The sequence below is a fragment of the Labrus bergylta genome, chromosome 23, assembly GCF_963930695.1.
Source record: "Labrus bergylta chromosome 23, fLabBer1.1, whole genome shotgun sequence".
In the NCBI taxonomy this organism is placed as follows: domain Eukaryota; kingdom Metazoa; phylum Chordata; class Actinopteri; order Labriformes; family Labridae; genus Labrus; species Labrus bergylta.
This window is the reverse complement of record NC_089217.1, coordinates 8,098,166-8,125,970: the sequence shown is the minus strand read 5'-3', so window position 1 is coordinate 8,125,970 and position 27,805 is coordinate 8,098,166. Positions and strand designations below refer to the sequence as shown.

General features: G+C 41.3%; 1 protein-coding gene across 1 annotated transcript in view; it reads left to right on the top strand.

Annotated features, from left to right (window-relative positions):
- Positions 1-1,842: 1,842 nt before the first annotated feature.
- Positions 1,843-27,805, top strand: part of plxna4 (plexin A4) — a 208,183-nt gene continuing 182,220 nt past the window's right edge. The window contains exons 1-2 of the mRNA XM_020652671.3: positions 1,843-2,385; positions 22,930-24,278. Of these exons, the coding sequence (XP_020508327.2) occupies positions 23,034-24,278 (1,245 nt within the window). The 5' untranslated portion in view covers positions 1,843-2,385; positions 22,930-23,033. The remainder of the gene's footprint in view (positions 2,386-22,929; positions 24,279-27,805) is intronic.

Genomic DNA, 27,805 nt, shown 5'->3' with positions numbered 1-27,805 from the left:
TACTGAAGCCAAGTAAGTCTTTCAAATATTCCTTAATGTTAGCAGCGCCGTGGTCTCTCACGGATAGCTCAAAGCAAACAAAAAATATTGCTTTGTTAAAAGTTTTTGTTATTTTTCTATAAATATTCGCCTCCTTATGTTAAAACGTCAATTTATTTTTTATTTGGTCCTGTTAACCTCTAAAGAGCCAGTAGCTTTAATACTGGCAGTATGGCAACACCAAGATAAAAAGTGTTTGACATTCTGTTCTGCTTCCTTTTGACCGTCCTGCACCTCTTAACTACTACAATTATTATAATGTCATCATGTTTCACAAGCATGAATAGTGTTTGCTGCACGACATTGTTGATGTAGGCTATGGAGTATTTTGACTTTTCTGTTCTGTTGTGCTAATGGTGTGCAACATTTGTAGTAGATGTTGGTTTGTGGGAGTGTCCTCGTAGGTTTAAATAACACATTGCAAGAAAAAAAAAAAAAAAGTCATTTTAAACTGAGGTCGTAAAAAGTCTCTGGGCACTGCAGGGCTAGACAGTGAAGCACTTCGCCTCGGTTTGTGTTCGTCAGTGTAAGTGGGTGTAAAGTTTCGTTGGCCTGTAGGTGGGGCTCTGATGCAGTGTTTCATAGCGAGGAACCCCTGTGGAAGTGAGAGGGAGAGAAGGAGGGAGGGAGAGGATGCTGCAGCAAGCACCGATTCCTCCCCGAAAGACTCAGCCCTCCCCTCTCTCCTCTCCTCTCCTCTCCTCTTCCCTCCTCTCCTCTTGGGTTCAGATAGGTTGGATAAACGGTCAGAAGACGCGTGCTCATAATGTAATAAAGTTTTCATTTTCAGTTGGTCCCCCCCCCTCCTTTAATCCCTAAACCCTCTTTCAGTCACTGACTTTTTGAAACAGTAGCCTAATACTACATACCAAGAGGATCTTATTTGAAAGTAACCATGAGATAGAAATAAAGAAAACTTCAGCATTGTGCATGATGTTTAGTCATGATTATGGATTGGTTTTTGAATTATGCTCAGATGATGAAAATGAGTAGGCTTAATAGTCTATTTATGAGAGTGCATTATTCCTGCACCCCCACACTGCTTATTTCTTTAAAGACACCATTACATAATTAGGCCTTTTAGAATATTAATTGCTAAAAATGTATGGGGGGGGGGAGGATAAACTCCTGGAGCATATTAAAAGATCATCAAAGAACAGAAATGCAGATTTTAATCTCCTACAACTATGCAAGTGTCGTAATTATGCGGCAGTGTTTCCCTAATCTCTATCTTTTTAAATGATCCTGCGATTAGATTCAAATCCGATGATCTGATCATTTCACCACCGCATTGTTGCTTATTTGTGTAAAATTCCCCTTTGGCATTGCTAAATCCCATTCGCAGCGGGGTTGATGCGTTGCCTTGGATAAACCCATGTTTTTACAAAGCATAAACTCTGTTTAATCTCCTATCGCTGTCATATTGTTTCGTATAGGTTACAAAAAAAAAAAACATTAAAGGGTGGGGCAGTAAAGCCTGAAAATCTAACTTTTTAAAGATTTGATTAAAGTATGCCTAATAAAGGCGATTGTTTTAACAGTGACACTGGAGATCAACATGCAACTGCATTGAAGCGCAACTTGTCTGTGTCATGTGTTTAAAGGAAATTGAATCATGATTTGCTGTGCTTGTGATTTTTGCCACGAGATTTAATAATGTAACCAAAAACTCAGCCCCCTTCAGACACGAGGTGTTTCTGTAGCTCTGTAAAACAGAGTCTTTTATAAAAAACGGGCAAAGCGCCTTCTTCTCTGTCCCTCCCGAGCTTCAAGATTCTCCGCGAAGCTGCAAACTCCGAGGCAGCGCGCTTCTCTCTCTCCCCCGTCCCTCCCCTGCTGCCTCTCTCCCTCTCGCACTCCGCTGCAGCACCCTTAGCACCTCAGTCGAGCAGGAGCACCGCACTGAGTCACATCTCTTCACACACGCTTTTCTACACGCTCTCTCACACACACACATTTACACGCACACACACGCACACAAGCACTGCCTCCTGCGGTATCTCATACGGCGCAGCGGCTTTTCCAGCGGCATACCAAGTGCGTCCTCGCCGGGAATGGAAGGTTTAGCTCCCGGGTGTCAGAGCGCTCAGAGCGGTGTGGAAGGGTCCTGCTGATCGGGGATGCTGCTGGAAGTCTGCTGCTATTTCTTCTTCACGTGCAGGAATCGCCTTCTAACTACACCTCTACCGGGGATTTAAAGTGGACAAGCCCTTTGATCAGGATATAACGTTATTCTAAGCATTTCCCATTTTTGGAGGGGAGTACACGGAGTTGGGGATTGCTCTGGACGTGCCTCTTATCCGCAGTGTCGATGCGGCTGTGAAGTAATATCTGCAAAGATTACAGGTAAGGAGAGAGGCTTGTCACAGTGTTAGATCCCACAACGCGGACTGTTTTTAGAGAAGCTTGGTGCCATTATAGACAGGTTTGAGGTGTAAGGGAAGCCACTGCAGCAGCCAGGTGACGGAGGCGTGTTGCACCTGTTCTGGCTGCGCCATGCCTGCTTGCGCACTCCCGTGATCGGGCGGATTTCATGCCGAACCTGTCCATTTGGATCGTAAACTAACCCCATGGAGATGTTCAGAAATGTTAATGACACATTATCTCCCCACGTAGGACCTTGGATTTCGTTCGTTTGGCGTGTCTTATCATTCATGTCCTTCATTCACTATAAGCCCGAGAGAGCTGCATGCCCAAACAGTGCTTGCTCATCTCGAAGCGTAAAACTCTGAAGGTTAAAAACTGTGAGCTGTATCAGGGGACTCCGCGTCAGATTTACGCAGTGCATCGGGGATGAACTCTGTGTGTAGGACTAGCGTTTAGAGGCGTGTAGACTACTGGACTGCATCTCCCGTGGCTCTCCTTTAAATCATGGAAATAGACCAAACTATCACATTTGTTTAACTAGGCTACTCCTCATTTTATCAGAATGCTTAGCGACTGTAAGACCGTGACTCACTTTGTGTTACACTGAAGAACATGGCGTGTTTTTTTTAAATTTTTTTAGGTAAGTTCTTTGGATTCATGTAGTTTGAAGCATTTCTTGCATCAGTAAGAATCCACGTTGGAAAGATTTTATACAACCTGGCTGGGACCGGTCAAGCATGTTACTTTGAGGATTACATTTTTAGAACTCAGAATGCAGCCACACACTTACACAAGAGCAATCCTGTCGACTATGCGTTGTTATTCGTAACGTGTGATGAAAAATTCAACATCGGTGGCACATTTCTCTCCATGTGGCTTCAAGCATTGCTGTGATACACCAGTGTCTAACAAAGCTTTTGAACTTGACTGAAGGCTCATCTCGACAGTGACTTATGGAGCAGCAGCTTTGTCTACCTTAATATGACTTTTATCATACGTTATATATTATTACCTATGGTTTTATTATAGTATTTTACAGAATCACATACTGTGTTTACTATAAAATAACTTTGTTGTCATAATAGTAAAATATTATTTGAAGCATATTTGCTTTTAATAGGCTACAGTATGAGAGAACAATGTTAGATTTTGTTCTGGTTAATGTTGTTTTCAGATATTAAATGTTTTAAGAAGAGAAAATGTAAATAATTTCCTCAGAAGCCACCTTTTTAATTCTCTGCTAAATTACAGTTTAAAAAATACGCTGCTTCGACTTCGATTAAGTGAGACAATTTCGAGGAATTTTTATAGACAACATCCACTTAGATCATCTTCATCATTGCTCCCTGTTTCGCGTTGTGTTGGAGCTGTGCCCGGTAGAGTAAGTCAAGGGATGTGATGATGAGCAAAGATGAGTAATTTTTCCTTGAGGCTGAATGTTTAAGACTTTGTTACAGTTAACACTGTCTTAAAATGATGTATGTGCTCTGTTTGGAGTTTCTAACTAAGTTTTTGTCCACATTCTAATTGTACACAGAATTACTCACACAGTTTAGCTCAGTGTATCTGTGTCATTTCCTGGCATCAGTGTTAGCTCCACTTCAATGGGAGGGTTTGTTGGAGCTGGAGCGGATTTCTTGACATTTAAGGAGGGGAAGTATCAGTGCAGGCTCTTCTGTAGAACTGGTGTCTCAACCATGTAGTGTGATGTAGGTCCCTGATTCCTAATGTGACTTTGGACTTTGTCTCCCTGAAGCATCGTGCCCCCTAGCCCCCACCACTTGCACATGAGGCAGCTGCTCAAGCCTATGCAAAATGCAGATCCCTATACAGCAGTCACACTGAGCACTCTGAGCCCCCGCTGCCGGTTTCTCCCTCCCTCTTTACACCTGCACTCCCCACTCAATGCATCAATTCAGTTTTGTCCCTGAAAATGTTACAGCTCCATGTACACCAAAGCATTGTTGCTGGACATATATCATACAGGAAGCTCTGTGATCACAAACTTCAAGTTGTGTGTTCGGTTTGTCCAAAAAACCCTAATTAAAGGCTTAGTGGTGTTTGGTGCACACGCAACAGAGTGTGGCTGCAGGGATGAGGCTATATCCTGGAAAAACCATGAGGGGCAGTGTGGTTTCACCGGCTGGTGCAGTGGATAGATTGATACAATAAGATGATTTTAAAATCCTCTTTAATTGATAAGATGGCACAGTAGCATTATGATTGGTTTGTTTATGGGCAATGCTTTTTTCAAGTACAACTTGTTTTACTTTCAGTTATTGAAGAGTCTTTCCATAGAATAATTCATAAAGTATAAACATATGTTTTTACATTGGGAAGGTATAGACAATCCCTGGGTTATTATTAGATTACATGTTTTATTTTCATTTAGGTATCTCAGATGCTGTTCTGGTTCCTTGTGTGACAGCTTAAAACAAACTTCATAATCAAGTATTTGATACTGTTGGTTGATTGTTGCACTCATTGTTATTTTTCAACTGTTTGATGCTTTTAAATGTGAGTTTAAGGAGAGCTCACCCACACAGTTGTATGATGAGCATGATGAATCTTCTCTTCTTGTCTGTGTCAATGTGACTGAGGCTGATAGGCTAGTTTGATTGTGTGAGTCTGTTTTTCAATATGTGTTTCTCAACTCATCCTGATATTGCATTTAGTCTGCATTTCCCCTTAGAGGATGTGTTTGTGGTGTGTAGAACTGTGTGTGTATTCTGCTTCTGTCAAAGGAAAGACATTTGAGCAGTCTGATAATCCCATCTTATCTGTGTCTTGCCTCCTTGTCCTTTCACCAAATTCCAGCTCAGCTGAAAACTCTTAAAGGCAGTAAGAGCACTTGGCACTACTCTGTCACCCTCCCTCTCTCCTTTTCTCCCTGTGTGCTGTCCATCAAGTCCTGCCTATAGGAATTGGAACAGCAGCCTTTATCGGCCTGTAAGCACCTCACATTGACATACTACCCCTTGTCTGTCGGCCAATGTTACGGCTACAAGGCTGCAGTTTGGACCTGCAGAGCACGGCCCTGTCAATATTATGGCTTGCTAATGGATAAACTCTGACTCCAACCTTGGTAGGAAAGACATTCATTACAATTTGGGGGCTGTGCACTTGCAAGAATGAGCTCCATTGAAAATCTTTGCAATAAATCTTTGCAAGGGGGAAAACTATGAATGAGAATGAATTGAGAATCTCCATATTGATATAAATGCCTGGTCGAAGTGTAGTCAAGACTCAGCAGAAGTGTGTCTGTGTGTGTGAATGTGTGTGAATGATGCATCTGTGACTGACTTGCCTGGCGAGACCCAATACGAATCCTCTGGTCACAGAGATGTATCGGCATGTCAGACTGAATGATGTGTCTGTGGGTCGCGGACCTGAATGGAGCCCTCTGTTTGTTCTCATGCTCTTTCTGCTGCTCGCTTTCTTCCTTGATGTCTCTCTCTCTCTCTCTCTCTTTCTCTCACTAACAGACACACACACAAATATACACACACACACACACACACTTAAACCCCTCTGGGCTGTGACAGGACTACCAGACGCAGGCTAGTGTCCAATTAGATCCCCTCCTCCTGCTCTCCCATGCCACCAAACACCACAGAGAAGATTGTAAATTGTATTTCCGTGTCACCAACTGCTCTTCCCAACATAATCTGCCTCCAATATTTTCTCTCAGTAGACAAATGATTTTTCAACAGTTGCTGCAGGGCTTATATAAAACAACATTTATAATGTTAGAGGATGCCGCTCGTATTCTTTCTTAGCTGCCTGTTATATATATGGAGAGTTTAGGTTTGTCTGGAAAGTCACTTTTTTGTCAGCTTAGTTTAACAAAATACTTTTTTTTAAATTAAAGCCATTCCCTTACAGTTCTCCTAGACCTTTACTTACCACTGTAAACTCCTGTATTTATTATCTTGTTCATATGGACTTGACCTTGGAGACAGGATTTGAACTTGGTGTGTGGTGAACTTAAAAGAAAAAAACCCCTATTTTGTTTCGGTTGACATGTTATTAGAGAGATGGTATCAGTAACGGACGGCTTGATGGTTGTCATTTAACTTCTAATTTGGGGGAGGATTCTATGCTACATTAGGACAGTAATGGCTCACGAGTAAGTAATTAACTCATTGGTAATGCAACCCAGAGTTGCATGATGTTTGCTGCAGAAAATGACAGCAGAGATCTGAAGTGTGGATCTCCAAACAATAGGGGTTGTAAATTGTATTGGGGGAATCAATACTTGTCACAGTGTCCAATTTAATGAGGAGCTTTGTTCTCCTCAGAATAGTTTACTCAGCATATGTATGACTCCTGCAGAGGAGATAGAGGTGTGTGTGTGTGTGTGTGTGTGTGTGTGTGTGTGCACACATATCCTGCTGTTTCCAGGACGTCCTTTTTTTCCCCTCTTGGCAACTAGAGTCCTATTAAGCTGTCACGTGCCTTTATAATGGGGCCCAATACATGTACACGCTACTATATCGCAGTCGCACCAATTTTATTTTCTCCCTCCGGCCTTCTCTCATGCTTCCTTTCATCTTTTCTCTCAATCCTTCTCTCTCTCTCTGACTGTTTCTGCCTCCAGCTCTCTAGTGCCATATCTTTCTGCTTCACTCTAAGCTGCCAAGCACATAACTTTATCTGTGTGTTCGTGTTTAGGGTTGGGTAAAAACAACCCGACTGTACTGACATTGGAATGACCTATGTGGCAGGATACACAGCCAGAATGAGACTTGGGATGCTGATGTCTTAGATGGGGATCAGGGAGACGTGGAAAGGCACCAACATATCAGTGGGCTTACCAGACTGCTCCTTTAGATAAGACCATGTTAAGCATTTCTCCGAGGTCTGCATGATTCATATGAAGTCTGATATATATAAATGGATCTCTTTGATGCAGCAGCAGGTGACACGCTGTGCATATTGGCTCTTATGTTTGTGTGTGCCAAGCCGAGCATGACAAGCACTAAATTAGTTTTGTTTCAGATGCATGAAATGATGAGAAAATTGCAGACGGTCTAAGGGCATTTTTTTCCCCCCTCTCGCTCTCTCTCAATTCCTTTCGTGCCGGCGCCTTGAGTCCACACAAGGATTAGGCCCATAATGCTGTTTTCTTCCGAAGAAGCAGGGGCATGCATGCTTAAGTATGCATGCATGCGTGCTCACACGTTTTATTAATCCATATCAGACATACCTCAGCGCTCTCAATATTTATCATGTAATGTACAACCAACATATGAACTACAGCCATGTTTGTTATGGCACGTAATTTATCCCAGAGGCACCCTTTAAAGGCAGACATGTCTTCAACCTTTGGCACTCCATTCTTTCAATATGTTTTATTATGTTGCTTAAGCTTGTTATTCTAATGTTGTGTACTACATTATTAAAACTGTGAGGTCAAGGTTAAGTAGTGAACACAAGTGCCTGCAGTGCCGTCAAAGTGTTGTAGTAAATGTTAACGTCCACTGGTTGATAGACACAACAGGTAGTATAACATAGCTGAGCTCCATATTGTCTAGATAACGTGTTTCCAATTTTTGCTGTAGAAAAAAGTTAGAAAAACTTCCATGCAGAATGCCTGTTTCATTGCTTTCATTTAATATGCTTTATCCTTACTGAACCTTATGGCAGGTGTGATTGACAGATGTTTTCAGACCACTGTAGGAATGGCCCTATTGAGTTGTGTTGATAGTAAAATACACTGTGAATGTGATTACTGTGTTTGATTACTATCATTTTGCTGCATTATATTGTTTCCTCACAGGAGGGATCCTCTGTTGGGATGACCTGGGGATTTAAAGTTAATGATATGTGTCACCACATTTGTAGCCACAACACACTCTCTGTTCCTCTCTATTTTTGCCCCCCCCCCCCCCTCTCTTCCTGTACTCTCTGAGTGTCAGCAGTGTCAGGGGGCATCAGTATGCAGTGTTAACACAGTAATTGTGAAACAGCAGGCTCAGACAGGACCCCCTGTTGCGCTTTAGCCAGAGGAGTAGGGGGAGGATATGCTTTACTGTAATACCCTCCCTGCATCACTCCACCTTTTCCTGCCCCCCCCTCCCCTCAGGATGTATCATAGTCAAGCAGTATAATGTTGGGGATGTTACAGAGAGATTTAACAAGGCTTACACTGGGTTTTCATGTTATTCTTCTCTCTGTGTGCTACTCCCTTTTGAGTTTGGGATTTTGCCTTTCTTGAGTATTTTTTTCTTCTGTTGATGGGATTTGGAATGGCTTGAGTTGCTGTGCGAATGCAGTGATTGACTCTTAGCCAGGGCCCAATTCTAGCCAAGTGCTGGGGAGAAATTTGTTGCTCTCCTGGAATAAAAACGTGTTTCATTTGTTATTCTGGATCACTGACGGGTATTGATTTGCGATTGCTGTGATTAAACTTGCCAGGAAAAGAGGGACTGCTCTGAAAGTTTGGCTATGAACCCCAGCTAACCTATCTCCCCCCAAAACTGGTTAATGATCACCCTTAGACTTTGGCACAAATAATCCTTCAGCTCTGAAACACATTTGATTCATGTCACCTTCTCAGTTCCCTTCTGTGTTAAGAAGATTGTTGAAACTGTGAAGCTCACTTCCTTTAAGGTAAAGCTTGCATTTCTGCTCAGTGCAGGGAGTACCTATTAAAGCTTCCCACTATAGTGACACACAGCATCCTTACCTGCCACCTACGCAACTAACAGTGTTCCTATGGCAACATGATTTGTCAACTGAGAACCCCTGCACTGCAACTGTCCTTTATGCTGTGATTTGCTTGAAAAATAACAGCAGGCACTAAAGCGACGTGAGGGGTTGGTACTATGATGGAGTTTTGACCTTTTTATATGACAGTAAATGCCAATAAAGCTTATTGAATCAAATTGAAATGTAATGGACTCAGTTTCACCATTAACATTTAATGGGCAGTGAGGGAAAAGCACCTTGTTGTCATTCTCAGCACTGATTATCATCACTATGAGAGTGATGGAGTGGGTTTTAGATTGTGCTCAGCAGTTTTTTTCTATCTTGTTTCAGAGGACATTAGGACAAGAACTTTAGACAGTTCTCAATATTGATGTATTAGCCATTATTTATGTGATTATGTGGGCTCTTAAATCTGCAAATGATGAAAGGGTTTACAGTTGCTTTGATTAATCAATGACACATTTCAGCATTAATGGTCCATTTGATGAAAATCAAGTCTTTGCACCAACATTGTGTCTAGTTCTATCTATATGGACAAAGTAATTGGGTGTTATAACCAAACCTCTCTGTACTGACTGCAAATCTCCTTCTGCCACCTCCCACACAGAGTACTGGGAGTTTCTGTAGACAGCAGCACTACTCAAATCCCCAGATGACAGACTAGAAGTGGAAAGGTGAGCCACTTTGTTGTACTCCATCAAGCATCCTCCCTCTGACTTTTTTCTCGCTGTTGGCTCACAAAAGGGCTATCCCTTCCCTCTCTCTGAGTCAACCAATGTAACTGTGGAGAATGCACAAGTTCTGACAGAGTTTTCATCTCTCCCTCCCCTTTCTTTGTGTCCATTCGTTCTGCATCGTCATGGCAGTCCTTCCAGCTCAGCTTTGATTAGCTTGTTTTGGGCCCACCGGCAAATCTGGCAACCAGATAGTTATGTTGTGTGCGCTTGTTTGTTCATGTTTAAGTTGGTGTGTAAGAGGTTTTCCTCCATGTGTCTGGGAAAAGCAATGTGATGAGGTAAAGCCTGCAGAAAATCAAAGTATAAAAATGGCCATGACCAGCTGTGGAGAGACGAAAGCAGGGGAGGAAGAGAGAGGAGGTGGGGGTAAAACGCTGGATAACAATTTGCATCCTCTCACTTGCAACTGTGAACGGCCCGCTAGAAAGCTTGTCTGATGTGTTTATGCCATAGGCTTTGGAGTTAAATGCAGGGGGAACGTTTCTGGGGAGACAGTGTGTGTGTGTGTGTGTGTGTGTGTGTGTGTGTGAGGGGGGCAAACCGTTACACCGCGTCCACCTGTTTATTAAATCAGCTACCTGCCTTATTGTAAAAAAAAAACGCTTATCCATCATCAGATCTAAATGGACCGATTTTTCAACAGCGGAGGTTATTACTTGGCATAAACTATGTTTACCCACCTTTAAGTTAATATATAGCCTTCAAGTGTGTTTCCTGCTGATTTTCATGTATGTTTTTTTTTGTAACAGTTATTAAACGTTGTGAGCTCTAATGGGTCAGTATTTTCAAGCAAATTCCACCTATAAATGTTTGCCAAAATTATAAATGTTGGCTGTCAATAATGAACTCCAGCAGAGTCATGGCTGCTGCTTTAGAAAACTATTCATAAATCAAAGTTAATGTCACATCTGAATGCGATTTGTTAAAGCGTCACAGTTGGCAACCCTCTTAAGCTGAGCTCTTTATGTTGGCACAAATACTACACCTGTTGATACTCTGTTTCGTCTTCTTGTATGCGCTCTGTCTAAAAACTGGGCTGTACCCCGTCCAGAATCCCCAACAGCTAGAGCCAGTAACCCTAAAAAGAAGTTAGATGTTTTGCAACACTATCAAAGTATTTCATGTGCAGTCCGTATGTTCCCCCTTTTTACGACATAAAGTTGAAAACTTCTTGTGGGCAGTATGTTATAGGCAAAAGAGATCCTGTAGCAGCATGTATTTTATTATGCTTGTGTACTGCCTTTGGTTTGTAATCTGTGTGCGCATGTTCTGTATGTACTACTAAGTGTGAATGATTCTCTGGCGTCTTCCAGAATGATGACAGAGTGGGTTTATGAGTCTGTGAATCATTTAATCATGGCCATCGTCCCACTAGACCTCTCATCCCTCCTCTTCTCAGCTGCCTTTTTGTGCTTCAAGACATCACACACCAAGTATGACGCTGACAATTAAGCTTGTGGTGTAGATTTATGGCTGAATAGACTGGCACTAGCCTTAGACCCACATGTACATACTCATACATTTGATTGTCTTGTAGCATAACTAATTTCCCCTAACATCTGCCTTGCATGCATTTATTGAACTTAAACACTCTAAGTTAAAACATATTGATATATAAAATTACAAATGTGTTTTTTCACATGTTCACATAAATGAGTGTTAAGATTCTCCTTTGTATTATATTATTTGACGGTCATCATTTATTTTGGTTATTACTTTATTGTTATCTAACCTTGTAAGCTTTAAATACCAAACCTTTTTTGTTGTTGCTTTCACCGTTAAGGCAACGGCTACATGTCGTCTCCAATTCTGCTCATTTGATTTGCCAGCCATATCTTCTCCTTGTCTCTGCTCTTCCTCAAGCTGGAGTTATTATACTGCACCATTTGCTGAATATGTTTAAAATGAAACTTTGTGTGGTTGGAAGGGCACTTTTGACACATCCTGTCAAACTGTTCATTTTTCACTTTTCTGAGACCATTACTGCAGGGCGGCAAGTCTCTGCAGGTGTAGACATTCTGTCTTCACTAGCTTTTTCCACATTCTCCATCTATTCCACATGGAATATTCTCAGGTAATTTACCCTGGATTGGCATCGGAACAGGATGGCCAAGTGACATATACTCTTTTAAAATGAGAATTGGACAGGAATTTTTCTTTTTCTTTCTATTTGAGGTAGCTGGAGTTAAGAGCAAGGCAGATGTGAAAGGCAACCTCGCTTAACTGTGGCAATGTGACTGAACTAAAAGAGAGAGATTTTAATTGATGTAAACACAACAGAGTACACTGAAAACCAGTCTGTCAAATGATGTGTTAATTCAACTTAGTGGTTATTTGTGAGGCAGTAGTTTTTTGCTGTAGTTATATTCAAAGTCATTTTTGTATGTGGGTATCCTTGTTGATTTTGTCCCAACCCCTTGGCTATCAAGAGGATCACCACGAGAAAACATTATATACTGTATATCTTTGTTTATGTTGAATATGATTCAAGATATGAAAAATGACTTTTCTTGTCTTGAAGAATGTTCTCTCTGAATTTCATAGTTACCTTGTTTTGGTTGGATGAATTGGAATATAGTTTGCTGAATTTAGTAGGCACTAAAACGTCATTTAAAAACAAAGAAAAATAACAATTTAAAAGGGCAGAACAGCTGACCTCATTCCAGCTGTGCGCTCTAAACCAGGAGCTGAGATCTTTAAGACTCTTCTTCATCACCACTGTGGATTATAAGAAGAAGCTATAATCCATTCGCAAACCAAATCAGCTGCTGCACTGATGAGGCACACAGATGTGCATGGTGATTTTCTATTGTGTGTGTGTGTGTGTGTGTGTGAGAGAGATGAAATGGGATAAGAGGGGATGGATTAATAGGACTGTTTTGTTCAATTGTTTATTTTTTTGTTCTGCTCTCTGCACAGCGCACAGACACACATTTCCACACATCTGGTTACACACTCAAACACTTCATATATTAAGTGCAACTTGACAGACTGATACATATGACATACTCATTGGATATAAAAATGCATGAAACAGTGAGGGATCAGAGAAGAATTAAAGCACTTCAACATTTTATTCTAATCAGCACAAAGCCTCCTAAATGATCTGGCTTTCATGTCTTAGAAGTTAATCTCAGAGGTCAAGTCTGCTTTAGCTCTGTTCAGCACAGCTCTAAGAGAGAAAGACAGGGAAAGCAGCAGAAACACTGAAAAAGGATTTACATGGAATGACAGACGAATATTGATTTAAAAGTTGTAAGGAAAAAGAAGTGTGAAAGTACATTTTTGGTAAGTCATGACAAAACCTCTGAAATGGGGCAGATCTGATCCTGTTTACAGTGATTCATTCAGAAAACTTCATTTAGGTGATGGGTAAGAAGCAGTTTGTTGGCATGATTCACTATTTATATAGCATCAAACAAACTGTAATCTGTAGGGAAAAACAACATTCAGACTCTCTGGTCAATGTATTTATGTCTGAAAATAAAATAATTGATTAAGTAACAGCGGATGTTGATGACAGCAAGGATTACTTGGCAAAAACTGTGTGTGACTCATACAAGTTGATACAGTGATTGATTCATATAAGCCACATTTATAGTACTTAAGTCAAGACAACTACTGTAAGCTACACAACAGCGTGTCTTGCACAACATGTGTTGTGCAAGAACACATGTGTTGTATGTTGTGCACAACATGTGTTGTGCAAGACTGACACAGATGTTTGTTGGACATTTGACAGTCCTGTGGCCTCCTGTGTACTGTCTTTGTGGCGCCATAACAAGCCTTACACATTTGATTTGCACATTTATATTATTCCAGTGGTTAAGATCTGAGGGTTCTCAACTGTTTATGGTTTAAATTTGCATGTCTTTTCTCTCTTCAAGACACCAGGCTTGTTTCAACCTGGCTATCTAACCCCTCCTTCCCTTAGACTCTGAGTTGGGTAACTGCAAACAGTATTTGCCTGTGAGGGCTTTTTTGTATCTACATGTCCTGCTGTTGTAATTTTTTCCCAGCACATTTTGGTATGTCACATCAGGAAAATTACAGGTTTAATTATTGACAGTAAAACTGGCTTAATAGCATGATGGGTTCCAGTTAGAGTGAGCTAGTATTGTGCAGGCTTGAAATAGTAAACCTACCTGAACAATTAAATGGAACAAAGTCAATATGATAGCAGTTCATTAAAGCTGCTGCTTTGATTGCTATGACACTTCAAAATGCCATCTCCCTCCTGATCACTTATTTTTGCGTGTTTCCATCCAAATCCCCTGAACCACTTTGGATTGTACATAACTTTGAAAAAAGTGATGACCCTTTAGTCAAACTTTGGTCTTAGAAGTTACAGTTCACTCTTTTCTAATCTGCAGTTGTGGTTTTCATTCTACTGTAGCAGTCCATTTACTCTTTTGGGTTTTTGAGGGACAATACCAAAAAGGGAGACTCTAAAATCAGAGGAAATGCTAGGGGAACAAATAAAAGAGCTTTATGTCCCACATTGATTATACAGCCTCTTCTCCTCAGACTATGCTTTCTATTTCCATCAATTCGTAACCCCTGTTCACATAACCTCCTCTGCACAGTCTTACATAACCTGCATTTAGTATGAACAGGGCCCAAAGTGTGCGATGTGTGGAAAATTAAGTGTTCTAATTCCTGATTCATGACTTGCTTCAGTGGCACTGACATACTTGGATATTGCTGAGCCAGAGAGGAGTGACAGGGAAGAGTGAAAAAGCTAATGTGAAAGAAGAGGTTTAAGGATGTCACCTTTGCAGGAAATCATGTCTTACCAAGACTCTGTGAGCCTGACTGCAGGAAGATTAATACTTCAGAGGTCACATCAAAACTGTTGGAAGAATTTGTGGAAATACTTGCAGTTACACTGTCTGTGTAAAAAGTTGTCAGGGTTGAAAGATGTGTCTGTAGTCGTGCAAGTCAAATTTGTATCCATCTGGTTCTGGATATTTCAGGGCAAAGAACAATAGCATTACAAACTTTATATGCATATTTTATATTTGCATATGATTTTTGTATAAGATACTGTCTCTTCAGGAATTCTATTTTTATAACCCATTTTATTGGAGTATTACATCAATATTATGTATTGAGCTAAATGTACACATTGACATGGGTCCTTATCAGCCTACATAGATGTAGACACTGATGAACCTATGAGCAGTAGAGTTTGACAGTTATATGGCATCTGGATGTAGGCTAATAGGCAGGCATTATCCATATAAATACAAGCCCTTCCATGATGATAGTTGAGCAGCACAGCAAAATCCTGCCTTCAAGGTAACAGACAGCTGAGCTGTTTCTGTCTTTAACAAAAACACACAAGTCTACATACACACACAGAGCAGCACAAATACCCTGGCGTGTCTTGTTTCAGTGTTGCTCATTCTGCAGCAAAACATCCCAAGTCATTCCTGCTCCAAGGAAACTACGACTCATAATTAATTACTGTGTCAAGAGGAAAAAAAGAATACTTGAAACCAAAGATGAGGCAGAGGGAGAAGGCCAAGAAGGCAAAGAGGGGTGAGGAGAGGGAAGGGGTAGGCAGATATTTCACTCTCATGAAGTAACAGAAGAGCTAGGGGAGAGCTGGAAGGTGGAGGTACAAGGATGTAAGGATGGATAGATGGAGGCAGAGAGGAAGGACGTGTTGGGACCAAAGATGGTGCCAGCCGGCAGCCGATGGAAGCGAGAGCTGATTTGTCTACAAGGCCCTGCATTCCTGTCTGCCTGTTAGCACAGGGAATAAGGGAGTTGGGAGAGAGATAGGAATGGGAAAGACAAGCGTAAGAGAGAGCTAGAGGCTTTGAGTTTGTTCTGTGAAAGCAGCTGTCAGACTGTGCCTAGCAACACCATTTAAGAAAGATTCTTGGCTGCATTTATAGTAATTACAGCAAAATATTTCTTCCTTTTTGATTAATACTGAGCTTCTGTGGCTCAACATGGCTTTAACAAGTGGGCAGTTCAGACGATTGAGAGGAAAACTTCTTTGTTAACCCAGAATCTACATATGTGCTTCTTGTTAGACACAGATTCAACAGAAATATTAAAGCTTTGCTCCACTCTTTTTGAAAACACTCCATCAGCCAAATGTATGGTTGTAGCATCACTTGTCAAATTTGGAACTGTTACACCAATGTATGGTCCATCTCAAACACAGAGGCCCCTCCCATGTAGGAAGTCAGCCGCAGTCTAACCCAATCAAATGGAAGCGCTGATGGCAGGCCAGTGGGCTCTTCAACAGTCTTCCTAATGACATTAGAGCCTCTTGATCCGCACTGACGATAACATACTCCACCAATCTCAGCCTGCATCAGCACCAACTGCACAAAGGCCCAGCCTGAGCCAAGAGTGAGTGTGTAGTGTGTCTATGTGTATGTCAGTGTGTTTGAGTGACCTTACTTGAAAACCAAGGACTGTTTGAGTGTTGTACTCCCTCAAGGACTCTGTCATTCTCCTCTCTCTTTGCAGTGCAGTGACGCCACGAGTGATATTGTAACCAAGGACGCAATGCACAGATCATTATTTCTGTTCAGAAAACACACTGAAGGACCCTGACTTCAAGTGTGCTTTTGGAAAACAAGAGTGTTTGAACCCTGTCTACTAAGAAGGATTAGTAAGCCTCAGATGTGAAAGGGTGAAAGAGGAGTAGTGGCATAAAATGAAAGAGATTGAGCGAGGAAAAGGGGATGGGCAGATGTCAGCTATTTCTCTAAAATCCAGTGGGGTTGTTCAGTTGGATCTTTGCCTAGACCTCTTCTTTGAAATGCACTCACTCAATCTTTGAGAGTGAAAAACAGAAACAGACAGATCGACAGCAAGAAAGCAAATTAATGTGTGCCACAGAAATTGTGTGACACACTTACCCTGCACATGCTTTCCTGAATTTATGCCCCTTATTCATGCCTAACTCCAACTGGTATAATTGGAGTTTGTGGATATCCACATAATTTCTCAAACACATTGAGTCACTAGCCAATTCTCTTTACCCAGAAAATAAAATGATGTAATATTCTAGTAACTCCACAAAGATTAGACCTGATTCTGCCCAGGATTCCAGGAACAAGGACAGTGTTCAAACACAGACAAAACACAGATAAAGCACCATGGCCTGTGTTAATATGGCAGCTGGCCAAGTCAAAAACACTGTTGTTGAAGTTCACCCAAAAGCAGCATTTTCAGGAAGCACTGAATTGCTTGCCAACTGAGTGCCTTAACATTCACATTTTAATTCTGGCAACTTTAAAATCTCTGAAATTGAGATGACTCCACATTGTACAAAACAATCCTTCAAATTCAATCATGAAGGTTCAAAACATCATTAGTATGCTTAGTGGATGTGTTTCTCAAATTTGAAAACTCCTCTAAAAATGAACCAAAATCTGTTGAAAACCAAATAAAACACCTGTACATTTGCAGTCCAATCCCTAGTTAGTAAAAGCAAGGCTTAAAACCTCCCTCTGTTAAACTGCAGAGCATCAGTAATGATTATCAAAATCTTTCTGTCATAAACTGTTTTTCTTTTGCAGACTGAGCACAAGGAGTTTCCCTTCAAAAATGTAGGTGAAAATTGTTCACACTGAATACTTGAGTTCATACTTTTACATAATGTATTATTTGTAGCACTTGTATTCTAGTAAACACTGGTCTGATTATAACATCTTAATAACAGTCTCTCAGACTGTTTTCTGTCATTCATATCATTTGTACTCTGTTGACAGTACAATCCTCAGGCTTGCTTTATAATATCAACAGCTCTGTGGTGGATTAGACCTCCTAACCCTGATCTATACAGGGTATCTGGTGACAGTAATCCATGCTGCTAATCCACGTCTTGATGTAACCAAGAACACCCGCCTTCTCCCTCTACCGTCTCTGTCCTTCTTTTTCCTCTGCTGCTGCTGTCTTCCTGAGAGAGATGTGCCATCTGTTTTGTACATCAGCAGGGGTTAGCTTAGCCTGAAAGGCGTGTTAGACCTGATCACTCTATCGTTATTTAAGTTTTCTCTGTCTGTTCACAGCGTTTTGTGTGTTAATGATGCACTGTCATAATTCTTCTTTTCAATGATTGCATCTTAAGGAATAATTGCATGACTTTGTTCCATTTAACTGAGACAAATAATTATGATTGCAAGATAAAGCAAATTATAATGTTGAACCCAAGGGTGCTGACCTATTAAATGCATACATGGATATTCATTGTTTTACCGACTGCACGTGCATGTTTATCCTTACTATTTAGGGCTGTTTGCATATTTGTGTGTAAGCCTAGCCTGAAAGCATTGTTTCAGTGCTTAAATGGGTCTGCATTCATATGCAGACTTGGATTCTTGTTTATACTCTCAAGTAATATATAATTGGATTTGTGAGAGAGAGAGACAGAGAGAGAGAGAGAAAGTGTTTGTGCCCAGGCTGTCAGAATAGTAAAAATGAATCCTCCTGTGCCCAGTCCCCCTGCTAATTCTTTCATTCCTGCAGGCAGCAGACTTTACTCTGTATGCTGTTGTTCCCTCTTAGCCACAACCTCTCCTGAGCTGCATGCCTGCATAGTAGAAGTAGTACCTCCCAGCCCCAAACAAACTGAAATAGCCTCAGTTTACTTAGCTCAAGTTTAATTTGGTTATAGCCCATGTTGTAGTAAGGGGCATAATGTTTTGGTGCCACGGTACAATGTGTTTAGGGGGCATTCCTGCTCTGTATGCTTGCTGTGTTTGCTTATATTTTATGCAGAAGTGTCAAGTAAGTGTGTGTGTGTGTGTGTGTGAGAGAGAGAGTGATAGAAAGAGAGAGATAGAGTGTACATTTGTGAATGTGATTAGGCTGGGTGAGTGCAGGGACACACTGTTTTGCTCCGGATCCCAGTGTGAGGCTGCGATGCAGAGTGATGCTTATTCCTCTGATCAGTGCCAAAGCTCAGCAGGGGAGGGGGTTGGGTGGAGGTTTGGGAGGAGATGGGGGGGGCTTCACCACTCCAGTCAGAACAAATACTGATCTGGGACACACATCTCTGTCTGCATGTTTTCTTTCTCTTTGTCTATGTCACTTTGTCCCCGTGTTTCTCTCGCTGACTTGTTTTGGCTTACTTTTTTTCCAAATCCTTTGCTGATTTACTGCATGTGGCTCCCACAACTTCTCCTTCTCACAACCCAATTCCCTACATCCAAATAAATAACACTAAATAACCATTGATATAACTTAAGCTTCCACTTCCTATATTCACCAGTGAGTTGACAAGCATGAGGTTTTAAGAGATGCAACTAATCTTCCAAAAAGACGCACAGAGAGGTGCTCAGCCTGAAGCACTGACATGATACCCTTAAAAGTACCACAGTAGTAATGCACAACTTGAACTTTGCCAGCTGTCATCATGTCAACCACAGCAGCTACTGAAAGCATTCCCAGTGGTGCAGAAATCGCAAAAGGGCCAGAGATCCAATGGAAAATATTAATAATCATTACATTTTTTATATATATATTTTTTTTACAAAAATGTCCACTGATACTTTGTGATGTTTAAGGTGTGATCTCTTCATCAGACAAATGTAGCCACGACAGCTATTACAGTTTTTACCTGTACATCTCCTTGTTCAAGCTAATGAATACAGCATTGAGTGACCTTCTTGAAGCTGGAGCAAGACATGCTTCTGACATCTCCTTTCTTATTTGAAACCTCCCTGACCTTTCTATCTTGTCACTTTGAACATCTGGAGTCCAATAAACTTAAACTTTCCTCACTTTTAGTTTTTAGTCTAAATCTTTGTCATCATTCTGTGTCAGGGCTTCATTGCTCTGTTTACCTGTAAGGCAGTTGTCCTAACTGTTGTTGCTAGAACCTGTCATATCCACCTCCTTCTCCCCCAAACGCAGATGAACTAAGATAAATGTGCAAAAACCTGTTTTTTGAATATAAAGGATTATGTGTAATTATGCTACTTCTTACCCAACCATAATCGCCTAATCCCATTTGAGTCATAGTGTTTAAGTGAATCCGATAGCTTTTAAACGTTTTTACACCGTGAGAAGTTAAGCTGTTTACCAAACACTTTTGACAGTTTCTTCATTTCCCAGTAATTTCTACAACATGAATGCCTCCCTCTCTGTCAGAAAATAACAGAAGATTATTTTGTCAAGGCTTGCTTTCTGTTGTGTCAATTGTCATGTCTGACCTCCGCTCTCCATTGCACAATCTTTGTCAAGGCAAAATGGCTCCTGACATATCCATAATAGCTTTGTTTAATGCTGATGTCGCTGGAATTAGCTTTGCAGCATCAAAATAGTTGTTCAGAAACAGGGCAAATTGTAGCAGCTGATCTTTGATCCTAACTGGCTTTTTGTGTCTTGTCCCTCGTTCTCAGAAATATTTCTAACAGTCTCACTAAATATATGTTTTAGAGACAACAAACAAACAAACAGGGCAAACACCATCCATCTGCCACATATTTCTCTTATCCTCTGGCAATATTGAACACACACTTAACTGTCTCCCTTCAAAGAAAGGATAAGTATCTTAATTTGCACACATTTTAAACATAAATGTAGTTTTGGCTTTGCTTTTACAGTCATAATGGGATTCCTGCTGGCTGGCTGCTGACAGCATTTAGGAACACATAAAACAAAACAAGGAAAACAGAAACATGTCAGTCAAGCAGTTTTGTCTCTCACAGAAGGAGAAAAGGCTCACAAACAGACTCACACAAACTGCTTTTGCACACAGGCCCAACAATACTGCAAATGTATTTTGGGAAATGAGAGGTGCTAATCATTAAGTTTTTATCAGTTTTTCACGTCTACAAGTCTGTGAATGTGTAATTAACTGGTTTATTTACTGACTGATATTTGAGTTAATTTGGCAGCCTGCCCACTGCAGCAAGACACTTAAAGCCCTCGAAGCCCCCTCCCCTTTCCTCTGTCACACATTTCCACTGTAGATGCTAAACATATTGTTTAAACTCTATCAAACTTAGCAGACATGATTCATTTTTTTAAAGAGTTAAACTATTTTGTCTATTTAGAAATGTTTTTACTGTCTACAATTTGCACATCTTCAAACATCATCACGTTTACACCTTATTTTTAATACATAAGTATAAAAGCAGGCAGGGGAAAAGGCATATATTAATGGCGTGCAATTAGATAAACTATGTGTTCGAATAATCAGTCCCTGTGCGTGTATGTGAGACTGATTTATAAATCCTCAGAACCAAAGCAAGCTTTAATTAATGGCGCTTGATGATCAGCAGGCAGAAGCAAACAGCAACTAAACGAGCTTGCCCCCCGTAAGGGAGGATAATTGCATTTCACCGACATATTTCTGTGGCAGACACACTGACATGGCTGGGAACCACTGATGAGGGAGGATTTTTTTTTTCCATTTAGAGATTTTTCGTGGTTTTATGCTTGCAAAACTCCCATTTATTCCTCAAGGGGGACTACTGAGTCTTTCTTATCTTTGTTGTTGTTTTGAATGCCAGCTTTGTCTGAATGCAGTAGTGTGTATACTCATGAGGATAGGTAGATGTGAAGGTGGTTTAACAGCCTCTTCATCAGTCTCTTCCTCAGTCTCTCACTATGTCTCACGCCTTCGTTTCCCCTGTAAATCTCTTTTTGTCCTCCTTCCTTACTCTTTTCCTATTAATAATTACTGCTGATTAAGGTTGTCTGGGAATGTCCTAGGAATACTTTGTTATGACCGTCCCTCAGGCTAAGTAAATGAGAGTTGGGTGCTCCAGTGCTGCGCCCTGTGTGAGATTAATATGCAGCTCCCCTTTTATTTTTGGAGGCACATTAAGGGCTCATTGCTCTGTCATTACTCCTCGAGTAGCAGCAGCCTGTACTAGCTCTGCAGATTCTCACTTTCTCTTTAGGGGTGAAAACAATAACCGAAACAAAATTTGGGGAATCTGATGATGTTATTTTTGGGGGGCCCTCAATATTAAAATTTTAGATGGATCAGTCACCTAGCTAGAAGAGTTGCCAAAAGTATCATATTCTTGATCAAGATTTTTACAGTTGTTTTAATGAAAGATGTGAGTTGGTTTGTGGAGACTGAAATTATATTGTGTGCAGTGTGAAACTTACACATGTATACTAACAAGGTGAACATAATCGCTTACTATATCCTTTCTGTCACTGTAGAGGCTTAAGGAACAGGGGGATACACATAGGGGACCATGTTTAAATGAAGCGTGTCATTTCCCCTCGATAATCACGTTGACAGTATAGATATAACAGTTCTACCCATAGCTCACAACACTGTATTCAAACTGGCATTGTTTAACATGAGTGTGTGTGCCTGTCTGCGTTGACTGTGTTTAATGCTGAGACTTTGCAAATGACCTCAGGACTTTAGGGAAGCTTATTTCTGCAACCACTTGCATTTCCTCCCTAATTGTTCCTCTTCGGCCCGCAAACCTGCTTTGTGTGCGAGTGTGTGTGCAGGTATGTTAAAGAGAGAAAGACGGCCCTTTTCTCTCCGCTAGCAGTGTCAGCAGGTGAGCTGCCCTATTGGGAGAAAAGAGAGAAATCGCCAAAGCATGCAAATTGCTACTCCAAGGGGAGAATCAATTAGGTGCATAGCGGCTGGAGCAGAAAGACAAGGAGGGGTGGAGGGAGGCAGGGGTCCATGCAGAGAGATGGTGCAGAGCCATGCTGATCACCTCCTCTGAGACAATGCATCACTCCTCCTCTTCTGTCCTTTTCCTCAATCTATAGACTTCCTGATGCTATTGGCTAAAGCTGCAAACTGCCTTTTAAACCTTGTCTGTGCATCAGCCTCATTCTTTTTTTGTCTAGCCCATTTCTTTTCTAAGTATAGAGTGTGCTAGAGTCTCAAGTGTGTGCCCTCTTCACCTTTTTTCCCTCATTATTCTTTCTAAAGATGCTCTGCACACTGATCTGTGCCAGATAACATGTGAAAATAGAACAGATAATTGAGTTTTCATGATGTATTGTATCTCAATATCATGTGATAGTTGCTTTGAATTTATAGTCATAGAATTTATAGTTGGAAATGTTGCTGATATTGACTGTATTTTTTCTCTTCCCTCTTTAGGCACATAATGTCCTCCATCTCAAGAGAGGCTTGATCCTTATTGGCCAACAGCACTGGTCTAAGCCTCCTTCCCTTTCTTCACCACCCCCAGCCTCAGCACAGCCATGACGTCCCTCACCAGGACACGGACCTGCTTTTTTGTCTGCTGCTTCCTGTCTTGTCTGTCACTTCCTGTGACATCACAAACAGTGGTGCAGGCCCCACAGGCTCATAGTGCCGGCTCCCAGGTGATCACAGCATTGCTACAGGAGGATGAGTATTCATCGTTTCATGCTGAGAACCCTGAGTGGACATTCAACCATCTAGCTGTGGACTATCGCAATGGTAATGTTTATTTGGGGGCTGTTAATCGCATATACAAACTGTCTCCGGGCCTGGAAGTCCAAGTTTCCCATGAGACTGGCCCAGATGACGACAACCGCAAGTGCTACCCACCGCGTATAGTACAGCCCTGCAGTGAGCCTCTAACGCTCACCAACAATGTCAACAAAATGCTTCTGATGGACTATCGGGAGAACCGGCTGTTGGCATGCGGGAGCCTTTACCAGGGCATCTGCAAACTTCTCCGCCTAGATGACCTCTTCAAACTAGGAGAGCCCTTTCACAAGAAGGAGCACTACCTCTCTGGTGTCAATGAGAGCGGCTCTGTGTTTGGGGTCATTGTGTCATATAGCAACACCTCTCCAGACATGCTGTTTGTAGCCACAGCAGTTGATGGCAAGCCAGAATACTTCCCTACCATCTCTAGCCGCAAGTTGGCTAGAAACTCTGAGGAGGATGGCATGTTTGCCTATGTCTTCCATGATGAGTTTGTGGCCTCCATGATAAAGATCCCTTCAGACACTTTCACTGTCATCCCAGACTTTGACATATACTACATTTATGGCTTTGCAAGTGGGAACTTTGTCTACTTCCTGACTTTGCAGCCTGAAATGGGGGATGGACCAACCACAGGGTCCTCCTCTACTGGTCGGGAACAGGTCTACACCTCCAAGATAGTCCGCCTTTGCAAGGCAGACACTGCCTTCAACTCCTATGTAGAGGTGCCTATTGGATGCATTAGTGGCAACGTGGAGTATCGATTACTGGAGGCTGCGTACCTTTCCAAAGCTGGTGCTAACCTGGCACGCTCGCTAGATGTGGCACCAGACGACGATGTTTTGTTTGCCATCTTCTCTAAAGGTCAAAAGAGGCGACCACGACAGGCCTCGCAGGACTCTGCACTGTGTGTCTTCTCTCTACGGAAGATTAATGAGAAAATCAAGGAGAGGCTGAAGTCCTGCTATAAGGGCGAGGGGACACTGGACCTGGCTTGGCTGAAAGTCAAAGATATTCCCTGCAGCAGTGCGGTGAGTACTACTTCAATCTTTTCACACATACTTTGTGACATTTAAATGCACTTACACAAAACACATAAGGACAGTGCTGTGAGAATCAATACTTTATTCCACACTTACTTTGCAGAGAAGGATAATTGTCCGTATTAAGAGAATAATGATTAGGTGCTAGTTTTGTTGCTACAGGTTAGTATCTGGAGAAAATCACTTGTGATCAGTTGTCTTTCACATGTTTCTTTAATGAGCTTACATGCACTGCAGTAGGTCTCCATGAACAGAATGATCTTGGGTGGGTTCATGCGCCATCCTATTAACGTGACATATTAACCATCCACTGCCTCTTTAAATCTTCTCACCCTTTAAACAATGCTGCTGAATGCTCAGCCAAATTACCATAATTCAATTCTCCACAACATCATTACTAATTCAGTGATTCAGTTCATTTGATTTCTCACTTTGCGCAAATACAAAAACAAGGTTAAATTAGGTGTTTCATGTTTACCCCATCTACACACGTAGCCAGAGTTGTTGAGGCCGTTTTTAATGATGATCTCATATTTTGTCATTAATAAAAGCTGTCAACCTCAAATAATACAGCATTGCCTCGATCTGAGTGCATTGGTGAGTTATCATGTTTTTCTATGTATCCAGCGTCGCTGAATGCTCTCACTTAGATACAAGGTTAAATTAATCAAAGTTGAAAGTATTTTGTTACAATTTGGTTGGTTGAACTTTTTTTGAAAGTTTTTGGTGCATTTTCTTTTGCCTTTTTTTATAAAGTAAAGCAATGTGGCACAAAAAACAACATTTCGATTTATGACTGCAATCATTTGAAAACACAAACAATATTTTCCTTACTTAGGCCATCATTGTATCTAGAAGAGCTACAAATGATCATTTTTTACGGGCATAAATAGACAAGAACTTGATTGCTCCTTCATGATTGTATTTCCAAAATATAAATTTGATCGTCTTGCCACTGTTCAGTCCATATTGTTCTGACCTCAGCTGTGTACTATCTGCACACCTCATATGAAGTTGACCCTTTCTCATGTTTGGCTCTGGAATCACAGTGTTTATCTATTACTCTGTCTCCGGCACGGCACACGTTCTGGGGGCGCTTTTGTCTGCCACTCGAGGGCCTGATAAATCATGCCAGGGGGGGGGGGGGGGAGGGCTGTCGGCAGCGAAAGGAAGTGTGAGGGAGCACACAGGGGTTAGCACTGAGGAATGATGCCATTTCAGCATGCGCCACGGTATCGCCACCGCCACCGCATAAATTAGACCCTGCTGAACAAGTGACGGTGGACTCTGCAGGAGATAGATGAGTTCTGACACCCACACACATACACACGTGACATCAAACTTCCAAGTATGTCGACTGCAGAGACTGTGATGAAGTAGAAGAAAAGCAATAAATACATATATACGTGAAAGGTTTATTATGTGATTTATTGACATGAGGACCAGATTATTCTTGGCTGCTTCAGTGATATAGACAAGGGGCACATTTAAAAGCATGGACGCACAAACACACATAAATCAGAGGCCTATTGTCTCAGCATTAGTAAATTAATAGATGTAAATATTGTTCATATATCACCTATGAGTCTTTAGAGAATGAGAACATGTTGCATGCTAACATTTCCCATTTCATTTGTGCTTCTGTGATGAATGGTTGTGTTTGTAATATTGAGTGGTTGATATTTTATGAATCATTGGTTGTAAGTCTTAGATTACTTCTTTTGCTGCTTTAAGTGATGTATGCCTTGGAGTGTTGTGTCTCCAATATAATCAGAAATGTAGTTTAAACTCACCCTTCACATCTTCCCTTCTCTCTGCTCCCCAGGGATGTACAGAGCGGCGTAGAAGCACACAGTACCCATTCAGATCCATGCTTTTACTCTGTGTAGAACATTCAAAACAAGTTGCTCAGAGAAATGTTAAGGCTAAAGTTCTTGTGGGTCACTGCACTTCTAAGATGATCTATCAGTGAGGAATCACACAACCAGAAAAATATCAAATAAGGCTGTTACTCAGCTCTTACACGTTTCTTATATAAGTTTGCTTTAAAGTCTTTCAATTTTCCCTTTAAAATGTGAAAAACTCGATGAGAGCTGGTTGGTTTTAAATGAAGATGGGATTTAAACTGATGAAAATTACTGGAACACTATTCTGGCTAATTAATAGATAATATCTATTTAACTTGAGAATAAAAGCCAGATTTTTAATATTTTTTTCAGAGAGAAGTGTAGTTTATTTGTTGTCCAAAAAATATGACTGGCTTGTACTAGAAGCTCATTTGCATTTCCCCCCACATATATATTTTTTTCTTCCTCATCCTTGTTTATTATAAACTGTAGTGGTCAGTGTCCACTTGGAGCAGGAAACACAACAGACATAGATAGGATAAAATCAGCAAATCCAACTATGATGTCACTATCCAGTCTTGTTGGTGCGTATTACAGATTGAAACACACTGAGATGTCAGTGTTTTTGAAAGCCAAACAACCAAATCATCTGAGTACTTTAGCCATAAAAATGTCAAGGACACATGTACATTTATAAGACATGGGTCTGAGAGGAAGAGCACATAAACCCTCTCCGGTGTCAGACCTTTGTTGCTTTGCATCCTCTTTAAGAGGCTTTCAGTTGAAGTGGAAGTGATGAAAAGAGGGAGAAGTTGAAGAGAAAGTGTTTGTACAGAGAGTGTTATGATGGGTGATAGAACTGAGAGGATAGATTGGGGGGGGGGGAGGGAGATGATGCTTCTTCTCACCCCAAACGGCCACGCTTGGCTGAGCCACATAATGCATGCTCAACAGTATAAGTCTGCAAAGGGCCAGCATCCATAGATCATTGTGAAGTGGCATGTGACCTATAAAAAAAACCGCTGCCTGCTCCCTCCATGTTCACTGTGTCAGCAGAAAAAAAAACAGAACAACAAAACAGCGGCATCGCAATAAATTCTCTCTCTGCTCTCTTCCCTCGCATCTTTGATTCATTGCTCTCTGCCTGTGCTCCTCTTTGCTCCTTTTGCTTGTCCTTCTATTCATGTTCTTATAAAAATAGTTGCCGCCATTGTATCTTCCTATTCTCTATGGCTACCCTTTATTTCCTCTTACAATGCTTACCATAAGCACTCAGTAAAGTACGGTCTCCCCCCCCCTTCTAAACACGGCTGAGAAAATTACAAGGTCGCCTGTAAGTCCCTGACAGGCCACAGCCATCCCCTCATCCCTTCTGCTAATGATCATTAATTACATGTCATTAACTAACATGCCACGGGCCATTCTTCCACATTTGTCATGTGCTATCGACTTCACATTCTGAATTCACTCCAATTAATTAGATTATTCTACTTGGTCGCTGCTGTTTCTTTGAGTCTTTTCTTGATCTTTCCCGACACACATGCTAAGCCCCCACCCCTCCCCACCCCTTTCATCCTCCTCTTGAAAGAAACTCCTCTAAAATGACACTCTCAGTCCTCTTTCACGCTCTTATTTCATGTTATTGACTCTTTTCTTTCTTCTGCTCTC